At 49.4% G+C, this 24,752-nt stretch overlaps 1 protein-coding gene across 5 annotated transcripts in view; it reads right to left on the bottom strand.

Moving 5' to 3' along the window:
- The window catches only part of Slc2a9 (solute carrier family 2 member 9), a 153,019-nt gene that overhangs the window by 66,668 nt on the left and 61,599 nt on the right, over nt 1-24,752 (bottom strand). For all 5 annotated transcript variants that reach the window (XM_087909066.1, XM_087909067.1, XM_087909065.1 and 2 more), the window contains one exon: nt 10,742-10,874. In XM_087909066.1, the coding sequence (XP_087765192.1) occupies nt 10,742-10,874 (133 nt within the window). The remainder of the gene's footprint in view (nt 1-10,741; nt 10,875-24,752) is intronic.

Genomic DNA, 24,752 nt, shown 5'->3' with positions numbered 1-24,752 from the left:
GTAGGAGGACCAAGGATACAGGAGGACCGAGGATGCAGGAGGACTGGGGATGCAGGAGGACTGGGGATGCAGGAGGACCGGGGATGCAGGAGGACTGGGGATGCAGGAGGACTGAGGATGCAGGAGGACCGAGGATGCAGGAGGACCGAGGATGCAGGAGGACTGAGGATGCAGGAGGACTGGGGATGCAGGAGGACCGAGGATGCAGGAGGACCGAGGATGCAGGAGGACCGGGGATGCAGGAGGACCGAGGATGCAGGAGGACCGAGGATGCAGGAGGACTGAGGATGCAGGAGGACCGAGGATGCAGGAGGACCGAGGATGCAGGAGGACCGGGGATGCAGGAGGACTGAGGATGCAGGAGGACTGGGGATGCAGGAGGACTGGGGGGGGCTAGGGTACTGAGGTTATGAGATACTAAGGGTGCTGGGGAACTACGGATTCTGTCCACCAGCTAACAGAAGAATATGGTTCTGCTGGTCCCTTGACTTCCTACTTCTGGTTCTCAGAACAACTGGACAGAGTTAGCTGATGTACAGGTAGTTGCTCTGAGCTGACAGCTTGTGACACTCTGCTGTGGTGGCATCCTTACTTTCTCTCTTTGAATGCTCCCAACCTCTTGCCGCGTAAAGCCCAGAGAGGTCTGGAGGCTTCTTTCCCCTGACAAAGGAATGTCACATGGAGCATGCCCAATGGCTTTTTGTGTAGAGAGATGCTCTGAGCTCTTGCTCTTGCACAGTGCAAGGCTAAAGAGTTCTAAAATAGGAGCTTTGTCAAGACTGGTATTTAAGAGCGGGACATCACGGGGTATCCAGTGCTGGCTCAAGGTCTCTTCATTGTCACAGTTGTGAAGGGGTGTAGGAGGAGATGTCGAGGCTCTTTGGAGCTTTATATAGTGTTACCGGGACTGGGCCTAGAAGCTTGTGATCTGTATGAGGTTGTGGGAGACCCTGCAGTGTGAAGCCAGCAGGGCAATCACAATTTTCCTTTGTGATCAGCACATAGTGATACATTGCTTTGGTATAGTTTACTAGTCAGTGACTGGGATAATAATTAGGAAATTGGAGGATAATAATTCTGCCTTTTGATTGAACTAATAATCTAATAAATATAGAGGCATTTTATAAAGAACCTGCCAAAGATTCAAGGAATGGTAGTGTGTGCTTGTAACCTGAACCCTGGTGAGGAGCAGGCAGGGGCACCAGGAGCTGGGGGTCATCGTGGCCACTCTGGTGGTCTGAATGACATGGTCCCCCCTAGGCTCCTGCATTTGAGTACTCAGTCCCCAGTCAAGGCTGCTGATTGGAGAGGCTTAGGGGTGTGGCCTTGCCGGAGAAAGTGTGTTACTGGGAGTAGGCTCTGAGAGCCTAAGGTCTTTTTCTGCTCACAGTTTTTCTGTTTGGGGCCTGTGGTTCAAGACGTGAGCCCTAGGCTTCTGCACCTGCCGCTTCCTGCCGTGCCTCCCTGACATGGTGGACTTTCATCCCTCTGGAACTGTAAACCCCAATAAACCCGTTCTTCCACGAGCTGCTTTGGTCATGGTGTTTGTCACAACAACTTACACGGTTATAGAGTGTGTTTGAGGCCAGCCTGGGGCAAAAGAGACTGAGTCCAAGAAAAAATTCCTCAAAGAAATTGAAGATTTAAAAACCAACCGTGACAGCACAAACCAAGATGTGGCACAGCTGGGACACTGCCTGCGCTCCAGTGACAAGGCATTGCAAGCTTCAAGGGCATTGGCTGAGAATGCCTGGCAGAAAATGTAAAATTAACAAATAATGAATACTAATTAGCAATAATACCTCAAGGTAAGGGGGACATTTCTGCAGGAGTGTAAACGTAGCACTTAAAAACAAATCATGCAATGAAAAGAGATCTTTGGAAATGTTTCTGTCTGGCAGTCAAAATAGTGTCTTCAGACCAGCAAGGAGAATCCTCGTAGCTGTGCGCCTAAAGCAACAGCAGGGCTGGGAGATGGCTCAGTGAGGAAAGAGCTTGCCAAAAAAGCAGGAGGATCTGAGTTCAGAACCCAGAATCCAGGCAAAGTCAGACATGGCAGTATGCGTCTGTGAGCCCAACACTCCTGAGGCAAGACGGGAGGTGGAGATAGGATCCTCAGATGACCCTGGCAAACACAGTGGCAAACAATAGAGACCCTGTCAAGGACTGGTGTATGGCCACCTGTTCCGCGTGTGTGTGTGTATGTGTGTGTGTGTGTGTGTGTGTGTGTATGAAAGGGGAGAGAGAAAAAGAGAGATAAAAACCCCAGAATCTTGTAAAAGGTTTTCTTTTCTTTTCCTTTCATTTCCTTTCTTTCTTTCTTTCCTTCTTTCCTTCTTTCTTCTTCTGCCCCCCTTTTTTGGGTTTTTTTGAGACAGGGTTTCTCTGAATAGCTTTGGAACCTGTAGACCAGGCTGACGTTGAACTCACAGAGATCTGCCTGCCTCTGCCTCCTGAGTGCTGGTATTAAAAGCATGCGCCACCACCAGCCAGTAAGTTTTTCTTTTCATCCCTACTATAAAATACTCCAAATGAGTTCTGTGAGCTTTGCAAGATTGCAGTTGTCTATATAAAAAGTGAACTTCTTTTATTATCTCACCAGGATGACTGATTGATACTGGGGAAGATGGAAATTTCAGGCCATGTAGGGTTTTACTGTGAGTTTTACTACCAACTGATTTGACTTCTGCTTGATCACTTTAGAAAAGAAACAACAGTGTTCTCTCTCTCTCTCTCTCTCTCTCTCTCTCTCTCTCTCACACACACACACACACACACACACACACACACACACAGAGTATATTCTGCAACTTCTTGTTTTTATTTAGTTCTCCTGTGACCGACCCCTGAGGTGACAAGGTCAGGGTTGTCATTCTGCAGGTGAGAAGAGAGACGGGACTTGGCCTGAAAGTACAGGTCTGCATGAGGAGGGTGCAGATGTGAAGGCTGTTAGGCCAGCAGCACAGCACATGCCATAAGGGACCTGCCTGGGACAGACAGGTTGGTCTCACTGGACTTCTAAGCAGCCTCTGCAGGAATAGCTCCCAGGATGTCCACACAGGGAGGCTGACTGCTTATCTGAGGACAACTAACCCCATACACATCCACACTGTACTGTACACGGGATGGATGGGCTCCTGGCCATGGAGAACATGTGGTGTGTTGAAGACTAGGAATTGTCTGCCCACATCTGTGCTCACGGCTGGGGGTCAATTGCAGTGGGCCATTAGAAAAATGAGCCAGGGACAGAAGAGACCAGGAGAATCCCTGGGACTAGGTGCTTCCGAAGTCTCCTTCTGAGCATCAGAAATGGTCCCTGGGAGCTGACTTAGTTGACATGAGCTGCTGGAAGGAATAGCCCGCCTGGGGCTTAGACAGTCTCACAGTCTGGAAGCTGGGAGTCTGAACAGAAGGAACCATTGAGTTAGTTCTCTGGGCTGATGTATGGCCACCTGTTCCATGAGTGTGTGTGTGTGTGTGTGTGTGTGTGTGTGTGTGTGTGTGTGTGTGTGCATGTGATAGACAAACAGACAGAGATAGAAACAGAGAGAGACAGAGACAGAGATGGACAGAGAGAGAGAGAGACAGACAGACAGACAGACACACACACACACACACACACACACTTAGAGAATGAATACTCTTGTCTCTCTTCTAAAGACACTAATTGTATCCTTGGGGCCCCACCTTCATGATCCCATTTAACCTAATCACCTCCCAAGGGCCTTCTGAATGTCACTATGCTGGTGCTTAGGGCCTCAATATATGAATTTATGGGCATGCAAGCCTCTGTCTCTAACAAGAACTTGGAGCCAGACCTTGGAATGCTATCTTACCCTTTGTTCTCCTCTCTTCTCCTCCTCACTTTCGCAATGCTGTTTTGCATCCTGAGTCCTGGGCCAGAAGGCACTCTTGGCTTTTGCTCATGCAGCCCCTGCTGTCGGTTTCATCAGTGTGAGTTCTGTGATCTAAATTTAGCATGAACTGTTCTGTACCCAGAAACATGAAGCAGGATGTCTGGGATTGCGACTTTTCCACCGGGAGCCCGTGAGCAAGATTGTTTCCTTCTGCCTCTGTTTCTGGATAAGGGAGGCCTGAGGTACAGGAAACACTGTACAGGGAGGTGTCAAGGTGCACACTGTAGCTAAGTGTCAGCCACCATGGGGGCTCTGTCCTCACCCATCTCTGTCACTGGAAGCTGTTGGATACACTATGAATCTTGGAACATTCTTGGCAGAAGCTAGGTATAGGTAGGGCACTTGCTGACCTCGGTAAGATCAGAACAAGGTAAGATCAGCTGGAACTCTGCTGTGAGGCCTAGCATAGGAACTTCCTGACTCACGTGACTAAGAATGGATTGTCTTTGGGGACTTTTGAGTGTTCCACCCCCACAAGTTCACAGGGGCATGGAGACTCCCTCAGAGGTACTGTGGCCCCAAGGAAGACAGATGGGCAAAGGGGTCTCTGTGTGCTAGCTCTGTGGATGATGGGAGCAGGTGATGTGACCGTTTCTGAGGAGAAGAGAGGACAGAACAGACACCTTCCGTTTTAACTCATTGACTCCAGGGAAGAAGTGGTCCTAGTCACCTGTGGCTGACAGCTCATCTCAGAAAGACAGCCTGTGGAGAATGGCCCCCATAACTCCACCCTTGTCACTGAAGAGTAGCCCATTCTCGGCCTCTCCCAGATACTTCCCACACCCTTTCTTCAGTTTGAAAGTGAGCAGTCTCCCACAGTTCTCACCTCTGCACATTCCTGCCTGTGGTCTAGTCATGAGCGCTAAAGAGTTTTAAAAAGGAGAACATGTTCATTTCTTGTTTGGAACGAAGTCTCCTGGGTGGCCCAGTCAGTCAGTTTCTGGGCTGGAATTACTAAGAGATTCAGATCTAGTGCCACAGACAGACTCGCCGTGACCAAAGCAGAGCTGGAACCCTGTGGAACCAGGAGTCTGGCATTAGCTGTAGCTACCACGTACCACGTGCCACGAACCTCACAGACCTTTGACCTCTTGCAACAGCCTTGGAAAGTAGGTGCTGCTATGTGCAGTAGCCTTCAGGGACTTGGGGAGTCCCCAGACAACCTCAGGAAAATCAGCTCTCTGATCACCTTTTCTTCACATCTCAAAAGAACATGAGACAATTCCAATCCCATAGAACAAGAGAAAATTCCCATAGAACATGAGAAAACCCCGTAGAATAGAAAGGCTGAGAGGAGACTTGGTTCCACTTAGTTTCACGCTGGTGTGTGGTGGGAATGGGACACAGAGACCTACCAACTAAGGGAAACATGAGGCGGGGTCGCTGCTGCTGCCAGCAGGAAGCTAGAGAGAGACAGTGCTGGGGGGGGCGCCACATGAGCCACACAGCCCACTGCCAGCTCTGTGCTCACCACTGTTTAACATTAGGAGAACAAGGAACTGAGGAATCCAGACCCACAGGGGCGTGGGAATTTCTCCCCTTGCACTGCCGTGAGTCTGTGTGGGTGACGTGAGCTCAGGTCAAGTGATGACAGTGGAAAGAGGTGGTCAGAGACAAGATGACTCACTTCTGCACTATCATGTCCCCTGTACACGCATTTAGGGACACTCTACACAGAGGGAAAGCCCTCTTCCTCTGGGACTGTGGGGGATCTGACTACTGCTTTCCCTGTGAGGAAGTTCCCCCTGCCCTGATGGCCCCTGACGACATTCATATCATAGGTGTAACTTTAAGTGCACAAAGTATCATGATGGCCGCATGCCCCTGCAGGATGGGAGAGAGAGCTGGGCTCTACCGTACCTCTAGCTCTGTCCCTGTGTGACCTGGGCAGTCATGTGACAGCTGGCTATATGGCCGTCTTCAGGAATGAACGCAACAGAGGCAGAACTAGCACACTCCTGGAGGGCCACTCTGAGCTGGGGCGCATGCGAGGATTGCCCCCCATGAATGACAGCAAGGGGAGTCTTGAGCAGGAGCACTGGTTTAAATCAGTTAAATGCACACAATTCCTCCCTGGTCTGCAGGTGCTTGATCCAGCCACATGTGTTCACAGGCTTGGTACCGACCTAACTGCACACATTCCACGGCTGTCTTCACCTGGCTCATGCCAATCGTCTCCCTGCCCACTCAGCTGCCACCTCCTTCAGGAAGCTCTCCCTGCTTTTCCTTGGGGCCCAGGGCTGCTCTCCTGTGGCTCTTGGCACGGGATGACACTATTCTGATCTGCGAGGGCAGCAGGTTCCTGACGGCCTCTCTTTGCGACTACAGGCTCAAGACACAGCTGCCTAGCTTTGCTCCTGCTCTTATCCTCGGGGTTCTGTGGCCTGGGACTTTGACGAGAGAGTCAACAGAGAAACCAATTTCTTCTTTTTCTCTAGCTGCCCAGGAAGCTCCAAGGTACTTGGTGACTCTTCCTGGAAAAATGACATGTCCTGTGGCCCAGCCATTGTCAAAGCCAGGTTGGAAGTTCTTCATGCGAGTTACATAATTAACCCAGTGGGCTCAGTGCCACAGATGGGGCACGCAGGTGAGTCTCCTCGACTGTTCCTAAGTGCCTGTTGTCACAGCCTCATCCTGACATCTTGAAAGCCAGTCTCCTTCAGCCAAGTCCTTCTCATGTGACATCCCTCTGGTTCTCCCTCTGCCTCCAGCTCTACTTTCTAGAAGGATCCTTGTGATCATGCTGTCCCCTCTTAGGCTGACACTCTTTCCAATCTGAAGCAAGCTGATTGGCAGCCTCAGTTCCATTGATGGCCTTCATCCCTTTGTCTTGTGCCACCTTTAATCTTGACTGTTAGCAGAATGGGGTTGAGACCACCCAGGGGACCAACACAGCTCACTCTGGGTGTGTCTCTGAGGATTAAATCAGGAGGGCTCCAAGACAATGAACAGTTTAATCCATTGATGGAATTAAACTGTGACAAGGTGGAATTAAAATTGAGACAGGGTGGAAGTGTGGAAGGTGGGGCCTGGCTGGGAGAAGTGGGCCACCAGCAGGTGTGCCTTTGGGAGTTGTCTCTTGTCCTGACCCCTCCCTCCCTGGGAAGGCTCAGCTCTGGCTCCTGGTCATCACAGTGTGAATTGCTTTGCTATGATGGACAGCAGCCTCTGAAACTGGCTTTCTCCTTCCTTAGGTTGTTTGTATAGGGTATTTAGTCTCAGGGGTGCAAAAACTGATGAATGAGCCATGCCTTTACCGCAGACTCAGGGTCTGGGAAGTAGAAAGTAGAGAGCCCTTTTCAGGGGAGGTGGTGGAGATCACTTTTCTGCCATCCACGCTAGCACTGTGAGGACTTCACAACAGTGGGGGCCATTTGTAGAGCTGGAAGACTCGCTGAGAGTTCATATTTCCCTTGTTTATATGGCAGAATTCAAGGCTCGGAGAGGCTTGGGTGCTGAGCCGCAGGAGGTAGGTCAGTCAGGGTCCTGTGCCATTTCACCTGCTTAGAGGGACCAGGCCATGGAGGAGATGGAGACACCGTGTGTCCGTGGGGTGATGAGAGCAGACACTGTCCCAGCACTGGCCACCTGATGACCACACCCGGCTTTGGAAGACAGATATGCTCACTACTGTACCACCAACACTGCACAAACACACCAAGCTTTAGTGTTTCAACCTCTTTGCTCCTCCTCACATGCCCTAAGTGAGTTGAGAATCCAAGCTTTGCTCGGACCATTGAAACCCTTTGTTCGAAAGCAGAGTCCAGCTCCTCTGGGATGGTTAGGGCTGAGGCCCAGATAGTCAGACCTGCACGGACCCTCCATGCCGAGGTAAAAATAGATGAAGGCACAGAATAGGTACAGCTGTTGGTCTCAATGCTCTGCCTTAAAGAATGCAGCATGATGTGTGCATGCCTGTCCTTCTGCCGTTCCATCTCCCTGACTGTCCTTCCATGAATGAAGCATGCAGGCAGTTCCCAGCAACCTTGGGGCTTTCCCTTAGCTCACGCATGCTGGAGGTTTGTCATCCAACTTTCAGGGTATTTTCTTCATGCACCAATTTATCTCCATTTTCTTATTATACTTCCCATGGCTGCTTATATACACCCACAAGCTATCAAACTCTGGAGCTACCACATGGTTCTTGCAGCTGATCTCAGTCACCAGGTCAGTCTCATTCTCGGTCTATAGGGCAGAGTGTGGCAGTAGTCGGGCGCCACCACTCATTGCCCTCTTCCTCTGGAGCAGACCCTGGCATTGCAGCGACAGAGGGCTGAAGAATTACATTCCCAGGCTCTGCTGCAGGGAGGATAGGCTGTGAGATCATGTTCTGTCCAAGGGGACGTGAGCAGAAGAGACACGGTCACAGGGAATTCTGAATCCTTGTTTCTCACTTGTTCTCTCCTGGCTGGAATGCAGGGTGATGGCAGCCTCTTTAGAAGATGATCCCCAGAGGCCCTCCCTGGTCCTGATCTATGGGACATCTATCTGCCCGTCACATTTCCCATGATGACATTTCACTTATACTCAGTTAAAAAAATATCCTCTCTCTTGGGATGGGGTTAGGCTCTTGTGTTGTGGAATATTATTTTAATGATATCAGGATGTGGAATGTTTGGTTATGTTGCATTTGTTTAATTATGTAAAGATGGGTTGCATTGGTTTCACCTTGCCTGCCTGAGGTACCTGATTGATTGGTCTAATAAAAAGCCAAATGGCCAATAGCTAGCTAGCCAGGAGAGGGATGGGTGGGGCTGGTGGGCACAGAGAGTAAGAAGGAGAAGCAATCTAGGCAAAAGAGAGGAGAAGAGAAAGAGAGAGAAAGAGAGGGACACACTCAGGGCCAGAAGCCAGCCAGCTGCCAGCCAGCCAACATGGAGACGGCAGGAAAGTAAGAAATACTAAAAGAGAGTTTAAAATCCCAAGACAAAATGTAGATAAAGAGAAATAGATTAAAATAAGAGCTAAGATAAGGCCAAACATTCACAGCTAATAATAAGTTTCCATGTCATGATTTGGGTTGGTGGCCTAAAAAAAAAAAAATCCTGTTTCACTCTTGTCTCCAGTTTAAGGCTCAGACAGTGACTCTTAAATAACTAAGACCAAGAACTAGGACTTGATCCTTGGCCACTGTGAACTAAAAATGGTTGAGTGGAAATGTCTGAAAGGGCCTGCGGGACCTATTACATCCATGACCTTTCTATGTGTCTTTTACCCTCTGAGTGTGTATAGAGCCTCCTCCCACTGACTACGAACTCGGTCATGTGATTTCAGATTAGGATATTGAAAACATGCATGCATCTCCCACTTCCTGTCTCAGAGACTGGTGATCTCCATGAACATATTCCTGAGCTGGTTTGCTGGAGGCTGAGCCATGTGGAGAAGAGCTGCGGCTACCCTTGGTCAAATTGCTGGCCACTGGATAGGTAAGTGTACCTCAGTTTACTCTAGGAAGGATTTCAAGGCCAAATCCTATCCTGATTAACAGAACCACACAGCTGCTCTCCGGACTCATAAGCAATAACAAATGCTGCTATCTTGAGTTTTGAGGCATTTGTTATGCAGTATCAATGGAATATGAAGTATTAATGGAATAGCTGACTGTTACAAGACCCTGTCCCACAGTATTTTCAACAGACTGGGCAAGTGTATTTCTTGCCCAGTACCAAGCAATGAGCCAGGAAATGCAGTGTGCATCTGGTTCAAGTTCAGTGCTACCGTTGGCTTCTCTGTGTCATTGGCCACATGACCTGATGTTCAGCTTCTGTCTTTGCCTTTGCCGTAAGCAGGACTAGAAGTATGATTGGTTTTCTATGGTTATGAGGATCTAATGAGCTAATCCAAGTGAGTGTCAGTCCAGATGGGCCACTCATGGATGATGTCTCTCCATCTTTTTCTATTAAGACAGCCTCTCACTCTGTAGCCTAGACTGGCCTTGAACTCATGGGGATCCTCCAGCCTTAGCCTTCAGAATATTGGGATTGCATGCATGCTCCATCACACCTGGATTTTAGTTTTCTTTGGAGAACTGGAGATGGAACACAAGGCCTCACATAGGCTTGGCGAGTAGCACACTGCCTAGGCTCAATACCCTCAGACATGTCTGTCCATCCTAACAGACCACCCAGGTCACTCCAGGAGGGCAGGGATGCCATCTTATGCTCCTGTCTTTCCCACTGCCTGACAGAACACCCAGCATGTCAAAAGTTGGCTGAACATCTGGTGTGAAATTGGTACTGTTATTAATGGAAATTAATAGAAATGTAGATCTCAGTATTCTATTTCAACCCAAGGCCGGGATCTCAGTAGCTTTGTTCTTTTGGCCACGTGGAGGTATAGTATTTATCAAGTTTTATGACTTAAAATGTATATACTAAACACACACACATGCATACAGACACACGCATGCACACACACATGTGCTGGGCTGTGAAATCAGACTGCAGAGCCTCATTCCTTGAATTTCACATTGCCCATTCTGACTATATAGAACTGATGCCTTCCTCAAGGTCCCTGTCTTAGCTGGGCAGGCTGAGAGGAGTTTGTTTCCAGGAGAGGACTCGATTTCTTACATCAAGCCCAGTTGCTTTCTGGAATCAAATCTCTTAGCCTCTCTTCAGTCACTGTCTTCACATTCCAGAGCCTCTGCTATCTGTCCAGTGTCTGCAGGCGGGGAGCAAAGAGAGCGGCTGTCCCACAACACCCAACCTGGTGCTTGCAAAGATGGCTGCTGCTTTCCCTGTCTGGCTTCCTGGTTCTCAGCACAGCATCCTGCTGAGGTCCAGGCATAGGCAGGCACTGTGTGATGGAAGCAAAGGACCCACCTCTCATGGCTCCTGCCTCGTCATCCTTTTCAAGGAGGAGGTAGCGTGGGCTCTCAGGGAGAAATGGCAGGCTTGCCAGCTGGACCAAGGCAGGAACAACGATCACTCCAAACAGGTATGGCCAGGTGCTCTCCTGCGGGGAGAAGACTCTGCTGATGGAGGAGGACTTTGGTTGATTTATTGGGGACATCGGACTAAGCAGCTTGGACACCACAGGAGGCCTCTCTGCTCAGCTTGTCCACACTGCTAAGGGGAGGAACAGAGCAGATGAGACAATGGCTCTATGCACACAGCATCTTCCACACCAAGTTGATGTGGAACCCTCAGCATCTCCATGAGATGATGACCTAGCACATCTCTGAAAAGAAAGTAGATCCTGGCAGCCAAGCCACCCAAGGAGTACCAGAGATGGCTGCTTCCCTCACTTGGACCACCACAGCCAACCTGGGGTCTACTTGAATCCCCTCCACTCCTTCAGCATGGCTCCTCCCAGGTTGCCATGGGCATGGAGACAGACTTGCTTGAGTGTGAACACTGGACCAAGACCCCTGTGCAGTGCCCACCATTTTCCTATTCTCAATGAAGATAGGGGAAGGAAGGATGGCATGGTCTCCCAGGCCATCCCTGGGGACAAGGAGCCCTTATGTGTGAAGGATCTTCACTTTCCAGGCAGTAGGGAAGAACAAATGTCCACCTCCAACACGTGCCATCAATTTACTGGGTGCAGTGACTCCCATCCAGTGCAATTTAAATGCAGAGTGGAGCATAAATTCTTGTGCCCATCAAGGTACCATTCTTCACTGTCTGTCACCCAGTTTTACAAATATGCTCCCACTATGTGTCCTGCATAGGAGCAAGCCACATAGGCAGTGTTGATGGGGAGGATGAAGGCTTTGGCTCTAAGGTGAGCCCTTAGCATGTTTTATTGCCTAAGACAGGAAAAGGAAATCGTCCAGGAAAGGATGAGACACGCTGGAACTAGAAAAGACTTCACACGATGGGCAGAGGTCTGCTGGCTTATTCAGAGCCCTTGGGTGTCTGTGACTGCTTGTCCTCAGGCAATTGCCACCTGTGACAGCTCTCAGGAGGGAGAATGTCCCTGTCAGCTTTTCTGAGGCCCTCTGTGGAGCTCTGATGGCAGAGAGCCCACGAGAGTTCCAGACATTACCAAGGTGGTGCGGCGGGGACCTCTGAAGTACAGGGCAAGCTGGAGGGGGCCTATTGGGGCTCTCAGCCAGTGCTGGCTCAGTCATCATCTCCAAAGTGACTCCAGTCCTCCTCCCCTTGCTGAAGCTAGCAACTACTGCTATTCAGAGGCCAGCATGGTCCTTGCATGTCCCTTTGAAGGACAGGCAGTGCAAAGCTGGGCTTTTCAGCTTGGGGAGGCTTGTGACTAGAGGAGCATGCAGCGAGAGAAATCAGGCGGTCCGCGGAAGGTCAGAGAGAAAAGCATGGGTGGGAGTGCCGAGGGTCACGGACGGGCTCTGTTCACGCACCATGGAAGAGTCTGAATATAGATGGGCTCTAGTGGTACCATTGTGACTATTCTAAAAACTACAGGGGTTTTAGTATAAGCTGGCATATATTTCAATGAACAATTTTTTTATTAATAATTTCCACCTCCTCCCATTTCCCTCCCCCTCCTCCCACTTCCCCTCCCCCTCCCTCTCCAGTTCAAAGAGCAGTCAGGGTTCCCTGCCCTGTGGGAAGTCCAAGGTCCTCCCCACTCCCTCCAGGTCTAGGAAGGTGAGCATTCAAACAGACTAGGCTCCCACAAAGCCGGTACATGCAGTAGAATCAAAACCCAGTGCCATTATCGTTGGCTTCTCAGTCAGCCCTCCTTGTCAGCCACGTTCAGAGAGCCCAGTTTGATCACATGCTCCATCAGTCCCAGTCCAGCTGGCCTTGGTGAGCTCCCACCATCTCAGTGGGTGGGCACACCCCTCGCGTCCTGACTTTCTTGCTCATGTTCTCCCACAATGAACAGGGTCTGTCCTTTCTGCCTGTACATTCTGTGCCCAGAGGTGCCACCCACCGAGGATCAGAAATATGTATCTGTGTTGAACATTCATAGGCAGACCTTCTTCTCTGTCATCACTCCCTAAGCAATATGGTGCACCAACTATTTACATGACATTTGCATGATGTTAGGCATTATAATGAGTCTCAAGATGGTTTGAGGTATATGGGAGGACATGCGTAGGTTATAAGCAAATATCACACCAGGAGCATTCAGATAAGGAGCAGTAACAGCTACCATAATCGAGGAAGGCCTTTCAGCCCGGTGCAGGTCACCCACTGAGTGGTAAGAGTCCCTGCTCCTGAGCAGGCAACTGGGGAATCTGTTTATACTCCGGTCATTATGGCCATGGACAAGCATCCTAAGATGTCCTGGGAGGAGCTTCAAGGCCACAAGCCAGAGGCTTGCAGCTCAAGCCAGATGAGCTGGATTTGACCTTCTGTCTTTCTGGTGCACTGTCTGTCCATGGTGCTCCTTGGCATTATACCCAAATGAGTCAAGAACCCAGCATGTCCCCCTGCAGTGGGACCCAATAGCTGCTTTCTACTGAGAAACAAGTAAGAGCAGGGCGAGGGGAAGATGGATTTCTCTTATACACTGACCAGTTTCAGGGCCCTTTTTCCTATTCCTGGAGGGTAGCCTCAGCTTCAGGCTGTTTTCAGAAGTATTTTTCAAAACATATAATTCAAGGTAACCATGTGACAGCAAATACTGCATTCTCTCTTCTGCATCCTAGATTCGAGCCATGGATCTGGGTGGGAGGAAATGTGGGCAAAGACTGGGAAACTAGAAAGAGTCCCACAAAAAGGGAAAAATAGGTTTCACGGGAGGGCAGTGAGTGGGGAATAATAGATGACTTATGAGAGGGGAAGGAAGTACAGGGGACAGAGGGTGTGGGGGCGGCAGGAACATGCGGCATAAGAGTGTGGAAAGGGGAATCACACAAAACAAGGTATGCACGAAATACCCTAAGGACACCTGCTTCTCTATACACTAATTAATCAGACAACCATACGTGACTCCCCTGGGGAGGCCCAAAAGATACCGCAGGAATCGCCTCTGAGGAGTCTTTGTGCGGCCAGTTGAGATCTGCGATAATGGGAAGGGACACAGGGCTCCATCTCAGTGGCTTTGGGTCAGGGTCCTGGTACCCACTGTTCTCATGAGGACTGGTGTGGGTCATCCTGTTGGCCAGGACGATGCCTAACTCCCTGTTGGGGAAAGTTTGTGGGTCTTCTAGCTGTGTTCTGCTCTTTCAACTGCAAGCCCTTGGCTTCAAAGCTAGACTTCTAGGCTATTTCTCCCAGACTCTCGAAGATTTTGACCCTTGCTACAAAGCCCTTCTGGACTGGACTACTACGAAACAGCAGACATTTCTAAGTAGAGTAGGCACTGTGGATCTTACAGAGTCAAGTTCTTAATTTAAGCATGCAGAGATCCCAGAGGAATGAAGCAGGGGAGCTGAATGTGGCCAGGCCACATCGGCCACTAGCCGGAGCAGCTTTGATTGCTTATGGGGGTAACATGTAGAGACCCTGACCACTTCCAAGGCTCCTTGGAGATGCAACAGGATGTTCTTCATATTTCTTCATACTCTTAGTCTGATTAAAGAAGGCTGATGGTTATGGGAGTGGGCTGTGTTCTCTATGTAGCTCCATGAAAAGCAGTATTGTCCTGTTTTCCAATGTTCTTTTTTCCAGTGGACTGCAATTCTTGAGAGCCATCCCTAGTCTTTTATCTCGAAGCATCTGCCAGTGCTTGAAGCCTGGTAGATGTTCAGCAGGTGCTGGAAGACTGTTGGGTGAGGTAAGTGGTCACAAAGACCATCGATGCTGTCGCTAGAGATGACACACACCCCCAGCCATTCTTGAAGTATTTCTTTTGAAATTTAAGCCTTTCCTTAAAGGGCCGACACTCTCCAGTAACATATTTCCCTGTGCAGCATTCCTATGGTTTCAGGTTTGTAGGAGAGAAATATGAGCCCTGAAAGGCCAGGGAATGCATGTGACATCCCTCGAGAAGCTGGGGGACTCGCTGGGTGATTGGTTAACTCTTCCGACCCCAACTTAGGTTCTTCCCTTGTTAAGCAGAGTGGCAGCTCTCTTAGGCCTACCTAGGGAATCTGAGTATTGGTTCTATTCGGCTAAATCAGTGCCCTGAGCAGAATTCAGCAGCGAGCACTCAGACTCAGCTCCAATGCTCACCACAACACGGTGGGGTAGAGAAGGGGAGAGACGGGTGCAAGTATCAGCCATTCTGTGAGGCTGACAGTGTGTGCAAAGCGGGGCCACCTTGACCAAGTGGCTGTGTTGCACACAGGGGTGACCTCAGAGTGTACAGGAACTGAGATTCAGAAGGCAAATGGCTCCATTAGCAAACGACCACAGAGCTCCAGTGACCTTATGACTCCCTCCTTTAGCCACTTCTCAAGGAAGGGCCCTGGTGCGGAATAGCAGTCTTTCGTCACCTCCGAATCGGTCCCCAAGAGTCCATTCCAGCTTCTAAAATATCACATCTGCATTTCTTACAATCAGACGTTATATTCTAAATATTTTCAATGTGTATCCACGATCTGATTCTCTTTCTGCACTGAGAGGGATTCTTGTACAAGTTATATTATCATCCCCTTTCCCTCTGTTACAAGTAACGACAAGACAGACAATCCAAGGACACAACACTTACAGTGCCCCCTGTGGGGCCCCCATACTCCTATACAAACAATGCTCCTTCCATTTCTGGTTCCTACCACCACTTCCTGTTTGCAGAATGATTTTCCTGTCTTCTGCCTTGTTTGGTTCTCAGGTGATCTCACAGCAAAGATCAGCCTCCATTATTGTCTTCTTATAGATAAGGAACCTGAGGCTTCTGGGAAGTCCGACAGCAAAAGTTACCCATAAACCAACTTTATTCTGCTCCTATTTGAAAGAGAGTCAAAATCCCACACTGGTTTTGAAGGCCACTAACCCTATGAATTGTCCCTGGCCAGTCTATTAGATGGGACATTGTTGAGTTTGTACAAATTTACTGTCTTTGGCACCCCTGCTAGGGCTCCTGATTCTCAGCTGAAGAAACCAAGGTAACAAGAATTCCTTTTTACTCCACTGACAATTGTACTCCTTATAAATAGCTGTGTGTGGAGCGGGGGCGTGGTACTGAACCTGGGCAGGAGGTCATCAGCTCTGTGCCCTTAACCTCTGTTGTCCACAGGGTCAAAATGTCATAATGTAGTGGTACCTTGCTAAGGCACTCCCAATTTCCCTGACTATATATTTATACAATTCTCTTCTCTTCTGCTTCCTAAAGAGTTAACTACCTGCTATTCTCAGAACCACGCTCCTTGGAGTTGAAACCCACGATTAAAATCCTTTGTCAGCCTTCTGCTTTCCACTTGAATCACCCTGACTTCTGAGTCTCATTGTTCCCTTTGTCTGCCATGTGCCTCTTCATCCCTCACGGATCAGCAGCCTCTAAACAGAACTCGGGGTGGAAGGCTTGCGAATGCAGTGGGTCGCACAGGGACAGGGATGCGTATAGACATGCTGTATGGATGGGATCTCGCCTTAGGAACTTCGGATGTCATCTGGGGATACAGGAGCCCAAGGTCAGAGGAAGGACATCAACTGTGAAATTAGATCCACGTTCGCATTCTGATTTTTCTGCTCCTAGCTATGGGACTTTGAGCTTGCTCCTTGTTGGATCTGTTTGTTCAGCTAGAAAATGAGTAGAGCCAACAATTCTCCCTCTGTAGGTTATTGTGAGGGTGAGAGAATTTCCTAGCACAGGCCTGATACAAGGCTAACAGCCATTAAATGTTGGTCCTCTCCTCACACCCTTGCTGGGGTCCTCAATCAACCTATACAACCACACTAACTTAAGAGCTGGTATAAGGTCACATCTGCTGTCTCCAAAGCCCAGGGACTGTGACCTCTGAGTTGGGTGTATGGAACACGTGTCAGGTCTGGGTATGAGCCTAGGACACACCACCCATAGGGGCCTTGCCCTCCTCAATTCTCTTTCTCTCCCCACCCAGTGTTTCCGTCTAGCTATTTGGAGCCCTGACCTCTGAACCCTTTGCTGCAGGGTGACACCCCAATCTAAGAATACTGAAAATCTCCTCTGTGTGTTCCCACACTTCAGCCAGCCCTCACTAACCTAGCAATACTGAAATGAGCACCTGCCTCAGTTTCCCTGCTAAACTAAATGGCTTATCCACTACTATGATTTTACCACCTACCCATCTGATAAGCCTTTAACTCCCTGAGGCGTGTGCCCTGCCCAACCAGCTCACTGTGGATATCCCTAGGGACAGAGCCTGGAGACCCATCACCCCAGGATTCAATCACGCTACTGGTGGTCTGCTTCGTGCACCCCTAGTTTTTACTCCCCTCCATCATGATCTCCTCAAAACATCTGGTAAATAGGCATGGCACCCCCGCCCCCACCCCACACCCCAGTGACATGTTACATCCTCAATGCCTATGTGTACACTTTACTCTCAGGACACTCTCTTCAGAGAGACAGTTTGATTTTCAGTGACGATCCCTCAACTCAGTCACACTGTCATTCCTTTGTCAACAGACATGCTCAGAAAGGACAGGAGGGTCTGCCTTGTGCCTCTAGCATTTATCATGGAATCTCTGCCATTGGCTTTCCAGCTCCCCATATGCTCTTGGTCCACAGAGCTGCAACACACACACACACACACACACACACACACACGCACACACACACACACACACAGAGGCGTACACACTAAACCAATGAATAAATGAGAGTCCTGGAACCACAGGCTTGTGGTCTTTATCTTCTAGGACCAACTTTCTGCGATGCTCTGAGAGTCTGTCTTCTGGGGATTCAGGTCAGCATTGATGGTGCCTGCCCAGGAAGCTGACAAAAGCGGCAAGCTCTGGTTGTCACATTTTCCTCACTCTAAGTCCATGGCCTTAGCAGTAGTCAAAGCCCAGAGAGGGATAGCTCGATCACACGCTTCTACTTGACAAGCTGGTGTAGCCACCACAGGCCAGGTGAAAGAGACAATAGCTAGCCTACAGTACAGGCGATCAGGAGGCTTCGGGAGAACGCACGTGCAAAGCTCAGCCTGGCAGCTGGCTCTCAGCCACACTCAGTCAAAGACTGTCATTGCCACCACTACACACCTCAGCAGCCCCTTGTGCAGACAGGACGCACGTGTAGCTACTCCTTGAGAAACCTGCTTAAAGCCTCCTCTTCTCAGGGACAGAAGTATTCTTACTTCCACTGCTGTAAAGTCAGTCCTACCTAGAAGGACTTTGCCTGCACACCCCTGTCCTCTCACGTTGACCAGACTGTCCCCAGGGTGGCAGTTATGACCCCAGTCATTGAGTGAGTTATTGGGGCATGATGGCTGATGAGGACCAAAGACATGGCTGAACAAGAAGAGGCCTCTTTCTGTCTCTTCCCCTCATCAGGGCACAGCAGTCACCTTGGCTGGGCCAGTGGCCACTCTACAGGCTCAAATGCTCCCGTGAGCATAGGCAGCAGGGACTAGATTGGTCTTGCTTGTTGCTGACACGGCCAGACTTGCCCACAAAGCCTGATCAATAAAAATAGGTAGCGTCTGGATCCTGACTTAGTCTCTCAACGATCACCAGACTGGGCCAGTGCTAGCCATTCACAGCCTCTGGAGCACTCTCTGGAGATGCAGATTCAAGAGGCCTGAGGTGCAGCTTGGACCAGGATGCTATGAGAGGACCACAAGGTGCTGTGACCTACAGCAACCTCCTGCTGCAAACCACTGCTGGGGAGGTAGAAAGAACACCACCAGGGGCATTCAAGTGCAGTTGGGAGCCACGGAAGCCTCAGTTCCTCATTTAAGGGTAGATGCTTCAAGCTTTCCTGAGGGTGTTTTCTAATCTAGCACTTCCTAATTTGACTATTTTAAAATCCATTTGTTTGAGGTTTCCAGGGTATCACTGGATATCGCATAGTAGAGGCTTACAGGAAAAGAGGAAGCTTCCCAACAAACAAGGCAGATAGTCTATGCTTGTTTATCTTTGATTCCTAAACGTGGTGATATTGGCATTGACAAGCATAGAGACCGTAGAGGTAAGAAGTTGCCCTGGTGACAACTGTGGAATGAGATTTTTAGCCCAGTGTTAAAGAGGGCAAAACAAAGTGGGGGTAGAGGACTTGCACATCTGTGGGGGTACCCAGAAGGATGCAAGGCTCTCATCCCAGAGATTCCTAATGGCGCAACACCAGACAATGGCTACCCAGACAAGGCAAGGCCCTGCACTGCGAGTGGAGACTGGGAGAAGACCCCAAGCCCCACGTCTTCTACGCCGCCAGTTGTCGTGCCTCACAGAAGTGCCATTTGCTCCATCAGTGGACACGTGGCGATCACAGCTATGGTTACAGGCCTGGCAGCAAAGCGTGAGGCTGACAACAGGAACATAAAGCCCAGAGCTCCTGTCACCTGTGGTGGGCCTAGGCCCCAAGATAGGCATCTTAGGCTCTGATAAGAGAAATTGATCTTTGGAGAAAAAAAAAAAGTAGAAAAGGCAAGTGCTTGCTTATGTAACCACTTATGGATGCAGTAACCATAGAAATTCTGTGCACATTCTCATGCCATGTGTGTGGGGCCCAACCTGCCCCAGGATATGCTTAGTTCCTTTTTAAATATGAAGGAAAGCACAGATATTTGGAAAAGGCCTCTAGCACAGAGGAGAGAGGCAAAGGAAAGATAAAGAACTCGGTAGCAAAGAGAGGCACAGAGCGGGGGAACTCCACTCCAGTGTGAGGAAGCGAGCGTGAGATGCCGTGGAAAGGCGAGGGCACAGAGGAAAAGGCCTCAGCAATGAAGACCGAGAGCATCACGGTACAGAGAGTGCGTGAAGAGGGGTGGGTGCGGGCAGAGGACACATAGGACATGGCAGCAGAAAAGAAACCCACGTGAGGTTACTGGAGCAGGCAGCCTAAGGGTAGCAGGTGGAGATAGGACAGCAGAACTTACTAAAATAGACTTTGTTCAAAATGCCTGTTCTGGGTAGTTCTGTGTCAACTTGACACAAGACAGAGCCATCTGAGAGGACGGAACCTCAACTGAGAAATTGTCCCCATAAGATTGGGCCGTAGGGAAGCCTGCATTTTCTTAATGAGTGGTTAATGTGCGTGGCCCCAGCCCACTATGAGTAGTACCAGCCCTGAACTGGGTGCTATAATGAAGCAGGCTGAGCAAGCCAGGGTGAGCAAGCCAGTAAGCAGCACCCCCATCATGGCTCCTGCTTCTGTGCTTGCCTCCAGGTTCCTGCTTCCAGGTTTCTGCTTGACTCCCCTGGATGACGGCCTGTGATCAGACATGTAAGCGGAAATTAACCCTTTCCTCCTCAGGGCGTCTATATTCTTGCTGTTTATCAAGCAATAGAAACCCCAAGACAGTCAAAATGCAGTTGGAAAGGGGCAAGATGGCAAGGCATCTCCAGGATAACCCTCCCACGGAAGCACCCCAGTCGATCTGAGCACTCTGTGGATAAAGAAAGCGTTGCTGGAAGGCCTGTGGGCTCAACCCTACACCTCTATTCCTTTCAGAGGGGCCAGGGAAACTGCTCCTTTCTGTGGTTTGAGTTGGGTCTTCCTTACAGATGGTGTAGATGTAGAGGAGGGAGCAAGGAGGATTCCCCAGGGGGTGCCTGAGTGGTGTGAGACTGTGGGAAGGTGGGGCTAGTCTAGGGAGGGAGAGGATTGGGGTGGTGCTAGAGGTGAGAACAGATCAGAACTGAACCTTGGACCCACACGTCAGGGGCTTCTGAATGCAGCAGGAAATATGGTCTTCATTTAGGAGACACAGCCATCTGCTTGGCATGATGGCTGTCATCTGTAGACCCCAAAGCTGAACATAACACACACGATATCTCTCATGGTGACAGTGACTCCATGGAGCTAGGTCATTCCCGTTTTACAGACACAGACTCTGAGCCTCAGAGAGCTGAAGTCAGTTGTCTAGCTTGTCCAGGTCACAGCACTTCCTGACATCCAAGTCAGCTCACTTCCCATAGGGCTATTGCCCGTGGGAGCAGCTGGACTGTCCATCCTATTGCCTGGCATCGTGTCCTAGGCAAGATTATTGCAGCATTCTCAGTTTTCAAACTTGTTAGACTCTCTTCCGATTTCTTTGTTCTTGCATGGGCTTTTTGTTCCCTCTTCTTCGACCTGTGTTTCCCTTTCCTCCCACTTGGGTGATTGTCCCTCACACTACAGTGCAGATGCCACTGTCTCTAGAAAGATTTCCATTGCATGTGTTCCCCACAGCTCTCCCACCCCTGGGTTTCCTTAAAGCCATATAGGGCACACTTGTCCTTCAGGCCGCTCCTCTGTGCTCTGACACTTGCTTTTCTGCGCAAGTATCCTGCCTGTAAAAGTTTTCCCCGACTCCTCCCTTTGGGGGTCCAGTGTACTAAGAAGCCTAGAAAATTAGAAGTGTGTAAGAATATGGGAGGCGAGGTGTATGGATGCCAGGCACCTGCTATGGTCCCCGGGGACCATAGCAGCTGTGGGAGCTGCTTAGACAGCAAGCTCAGGGGCCCTGGTTCAGCTGGGAAAGAGCAGCACTTGGAAGACAGTATTTGCAAGAGAAAGCAATGCAGTGGGCAGTTTAGCCAGGGAGTGGAGGCACAGTCCTCAGGGGCCTGTGACTCACCTCCAGAATCGCCTCCCTTCCTACTCCCGCTCACTGCACGTCCTCAAAGGGCAACCGTACTAATCATTTCCCCGTGGCCCTTCAGAGAGAAGATAGCTAGGCTCAGACGAGCCTCAAAGGCCTTCTTTACAATTCCATTTGACACGACTTCAAAAACTGTTAAATTTATCTCTGCTTCCTTTGCTCCTTTGCTTGCAGCTAGAGCTGGTATGGCTGGACTGGCTCTGGAGGTTTAGTGCCCCCACTGGAGGGATGAAACACCAGATCAGAAGTTCAAGCGGCCAGGAGCCTTAGAGCTAAATCAAAATTGAGACTATTTTTGATGTACAGAGACCTGGAAGTCTGGAGAGGTGGTTCACCCTAGCCAGACACCATGAGCACTCGATGGCCAGCAGGAGTATCGTCTATGCTCCTCCCAGCCCATAACTAAGCATGGGGTGAATGCCTTAGTTTCTGCTTCCTTACTTTGAAGGTACAACATGACCAAGGCAACTTATGAAAGAAAGTATTTAATTGGGAACTCGCTTACTGTTTCAGAGATGAGTCCATGACCGTCATGGCGGGGAGCATGGCAGAAGGCCTGCAGACACGGCACTACCGCAGAAGCTGAGGGATTACATGTTTAGATAACAATTCTGTGGCAGGGAGAAAGAGCTAACTGGGAATGTCACGGGCTTTTGAAATCTCAAAGCTCGCCCCCAGTGACGCACCTCCAATAAAAGCATATCTCCTAATCTTTCCCAAACAGTTCCACTAACTGGGGACCAAGTGTTCAAATATATGAGCCCATGGAGACCATTCTCATTCAGCCACTACTGTGGGGTCCTATTAGATTCTTAGAAGCACTAGAAGATTTATGGGAGAAAGGGTACCCTCCCTCCTCCCTGACGGGGGTGGGGGGTGGGTAGACTCTACATTTGGATCTATGACATCACAAAGAGGAGACTTTGATCTTGTGTTCTGGGAAGTCACAACAGGTGAACAACCAATTGACGAGAATGTGAAATAGAGAGAGGTGGAGGAAGGAGTCTTGTGTGGAAAAAGCTAACTCCTGTGCCTGGCAGGACAGAGGCACCTTAAGGAGGGCCTTGCCCTCAGCCCTTGAAGGACGAAGCAATTAAAGGAAATGAAAGGAAGCGGGAGAAGCGTGGAGACACATTCTGGGAGGGGCTCAGGAATGACCCGGGGATGAAGGTTGGGGGTGTTTCAACTCTATGGCCCCTGGCTTAGCTGTTCTGGGGGAAGGAGGGTGGCTGAAATGGGAAAGGGAGATGGGAGATGGGTCAGCAAGCCTTTTCCTCCTGGGAAATCCAAACCTTGTCATGAGGGAAACCATGCAGCTGCCATCTTGTATGGAAAGCCCATATGTCTAAAGAGGACTGGATGTCTTTTGGTAATGGTGTTTAGACTTTGGTGTAATGTTAGGAATACAAAGGTGGGTCAGGGGGTGCTTGACTTATAAGCATGATCTCCTAGGCCTGCTGCAGTGTGGTGGAGGTGGGTGGATTCTTGGGACTTGTGGGCCTCATTCTGGCATGCTTGGTGAGTCCTGGGCCAATGAGAGACACTGCCTCAAAATAAAAAGGTGGAAATTGCCTAAGGAATGACAACTAAATTCTCCTTTGTCCACAACCACATGAACATACACATGTATGGACCCAAGATATACACAGATGTGTACACATATGTACAAACACATACACACACACACAGAAAAAAGAAAGGAAGGAAGGAAGGAGAGGAGAAGGGAGGGAGAGAGGGAGGGAAGGAAGGAAAGAAGGAAGGAAGACAGAAGATGGAGACACAGAGACTGGAAATACAAAGATGTTCATCTTGTGTCTGCTCTCAAACAACCCGGTATTTTCTTGGGCTATAGAAGCCAGCAAGGCGGTACCCACATGAGAATCCTCCTTCAATGATGAAAGGTGTAACTTTCAAGTCAGGGTGACTGGCGACACTTTTCCCAGGTGCAAATGCTTGAAGTATATTCTCCCAGATGAATATTCTCTTGAAGTCTGTTGGGTGCTAAGTCAGGAAGTTCATTGTAAACAAGAACTTTCATACTCCTGGAGTGGGGTGCACTTGAGATAAACAGAGACCAAGAGGGACTGACCCCCAAGGGCTTTGCCCTCTGGGGTGCCCTTCCTGATCTCCCCACAGGGGACAGAGGTCCTACTGCACAGATGTGGGCTTAAAGCCGGGAAGCTCGGGCCACGGCCTCAGTGCCAAAGGCACTGGAGTCAAGCCTCTCCAAAACTGAGCTTTCATTCTGGACAGAAATTAAAGTCTCATTCTTAGTGTTGAGCATGAGTTGAGTGGTGGCTAACACCAACTTCATACCAGCTGCATGTCTGCACCAACTTCATTCCAGCTTCATGTCTGCAGCAACTTTATATCAGCTGCATGTCTGCACCAACTTTATACCAGCTGCATGTCTGCACCAACTTTATACCAGCTGCATGCCTGCACCAACTTTATACCAGCTGTATGTCTGCACCAACTTTATACCAGCTGTATGTCTGCACCAACTTTATACCAGCTGTATGTCTGCACCAACTTTATACCAGTTGCATGTCTACACTAACTTCATTCCAGCTTCATGTCTGCAGCAACTTTATACCAGCTGCATGTCTGCACCAACTTCATACCAGCTGCATGTCTGCACCAACTTCATACCAGCTGCATGTCTGCACCAACTTCATACCAGCTGCATGCCTGCACCAACTTTATACCAGTTGCATGTCTGCACCAAGTTTATACCAACTGCATGTCTGCTCTAAGAGCCTGCTGTGCATTCCATAGCATGTGGAACAACCATGGGAGAGACACCACTATTAAACCTATTGTATAGCTAGGAAACACTGATCGATGCTCACCAGCTTATCCAAATCCCCTCAGCAAGTGAATGACTGTATACAGCCTGGGGCTGGCCGGCATGAGATACTTGGCTGTCATGTGGTGACTGCCTGGGGCCTTTCCCCAGAAGGTCACTCTTTCTGTGGCAGTGGCAGGCATTGTCTCTGCTTTCTAATGTCATAGGTAATTGTTTTGATTCAAGGTCTTTTATAAATACTTTCCATGTTGAGACTGCATTTATTGCACTAGAAGGAGTTATACTTCTTAAGCAAACACAGAGTGTTTGTTTTTGTGGCCATCACAAAATGACTACAGAATCAACCTTCATGTTTCCCCCAAGGAAAGCACTCATATATGAGTTGTTATCACCAAAGCAGAACACAATGAATAGCAATGAGAACATCGGAGCTACGTGGGATTGAAGACTTTGAGTAGTTTGACTTAACTGCAATCAAAATGAC

The sequence above is a fragment of the Myodes glareolus genome, chromosome 8 (genome assembly GCF_982192425.1).
Source record: "Myodes glareolus chromosome 8, mMyoGla1.1, whole genome shotgun sequence".
Classification (NCBI taxonomy): domain Eukaryota; kingdom Metazoa; phylum Chordata; class Mammalia; order Rodentia; family Cricetidae; genus Myodes; species Myodes glareolus.
The sequence above is the reverse complement of the archived record's forward strand: the minus strand, read 5'-3'. Positions and strand labels throughout refer to the sequence as shown.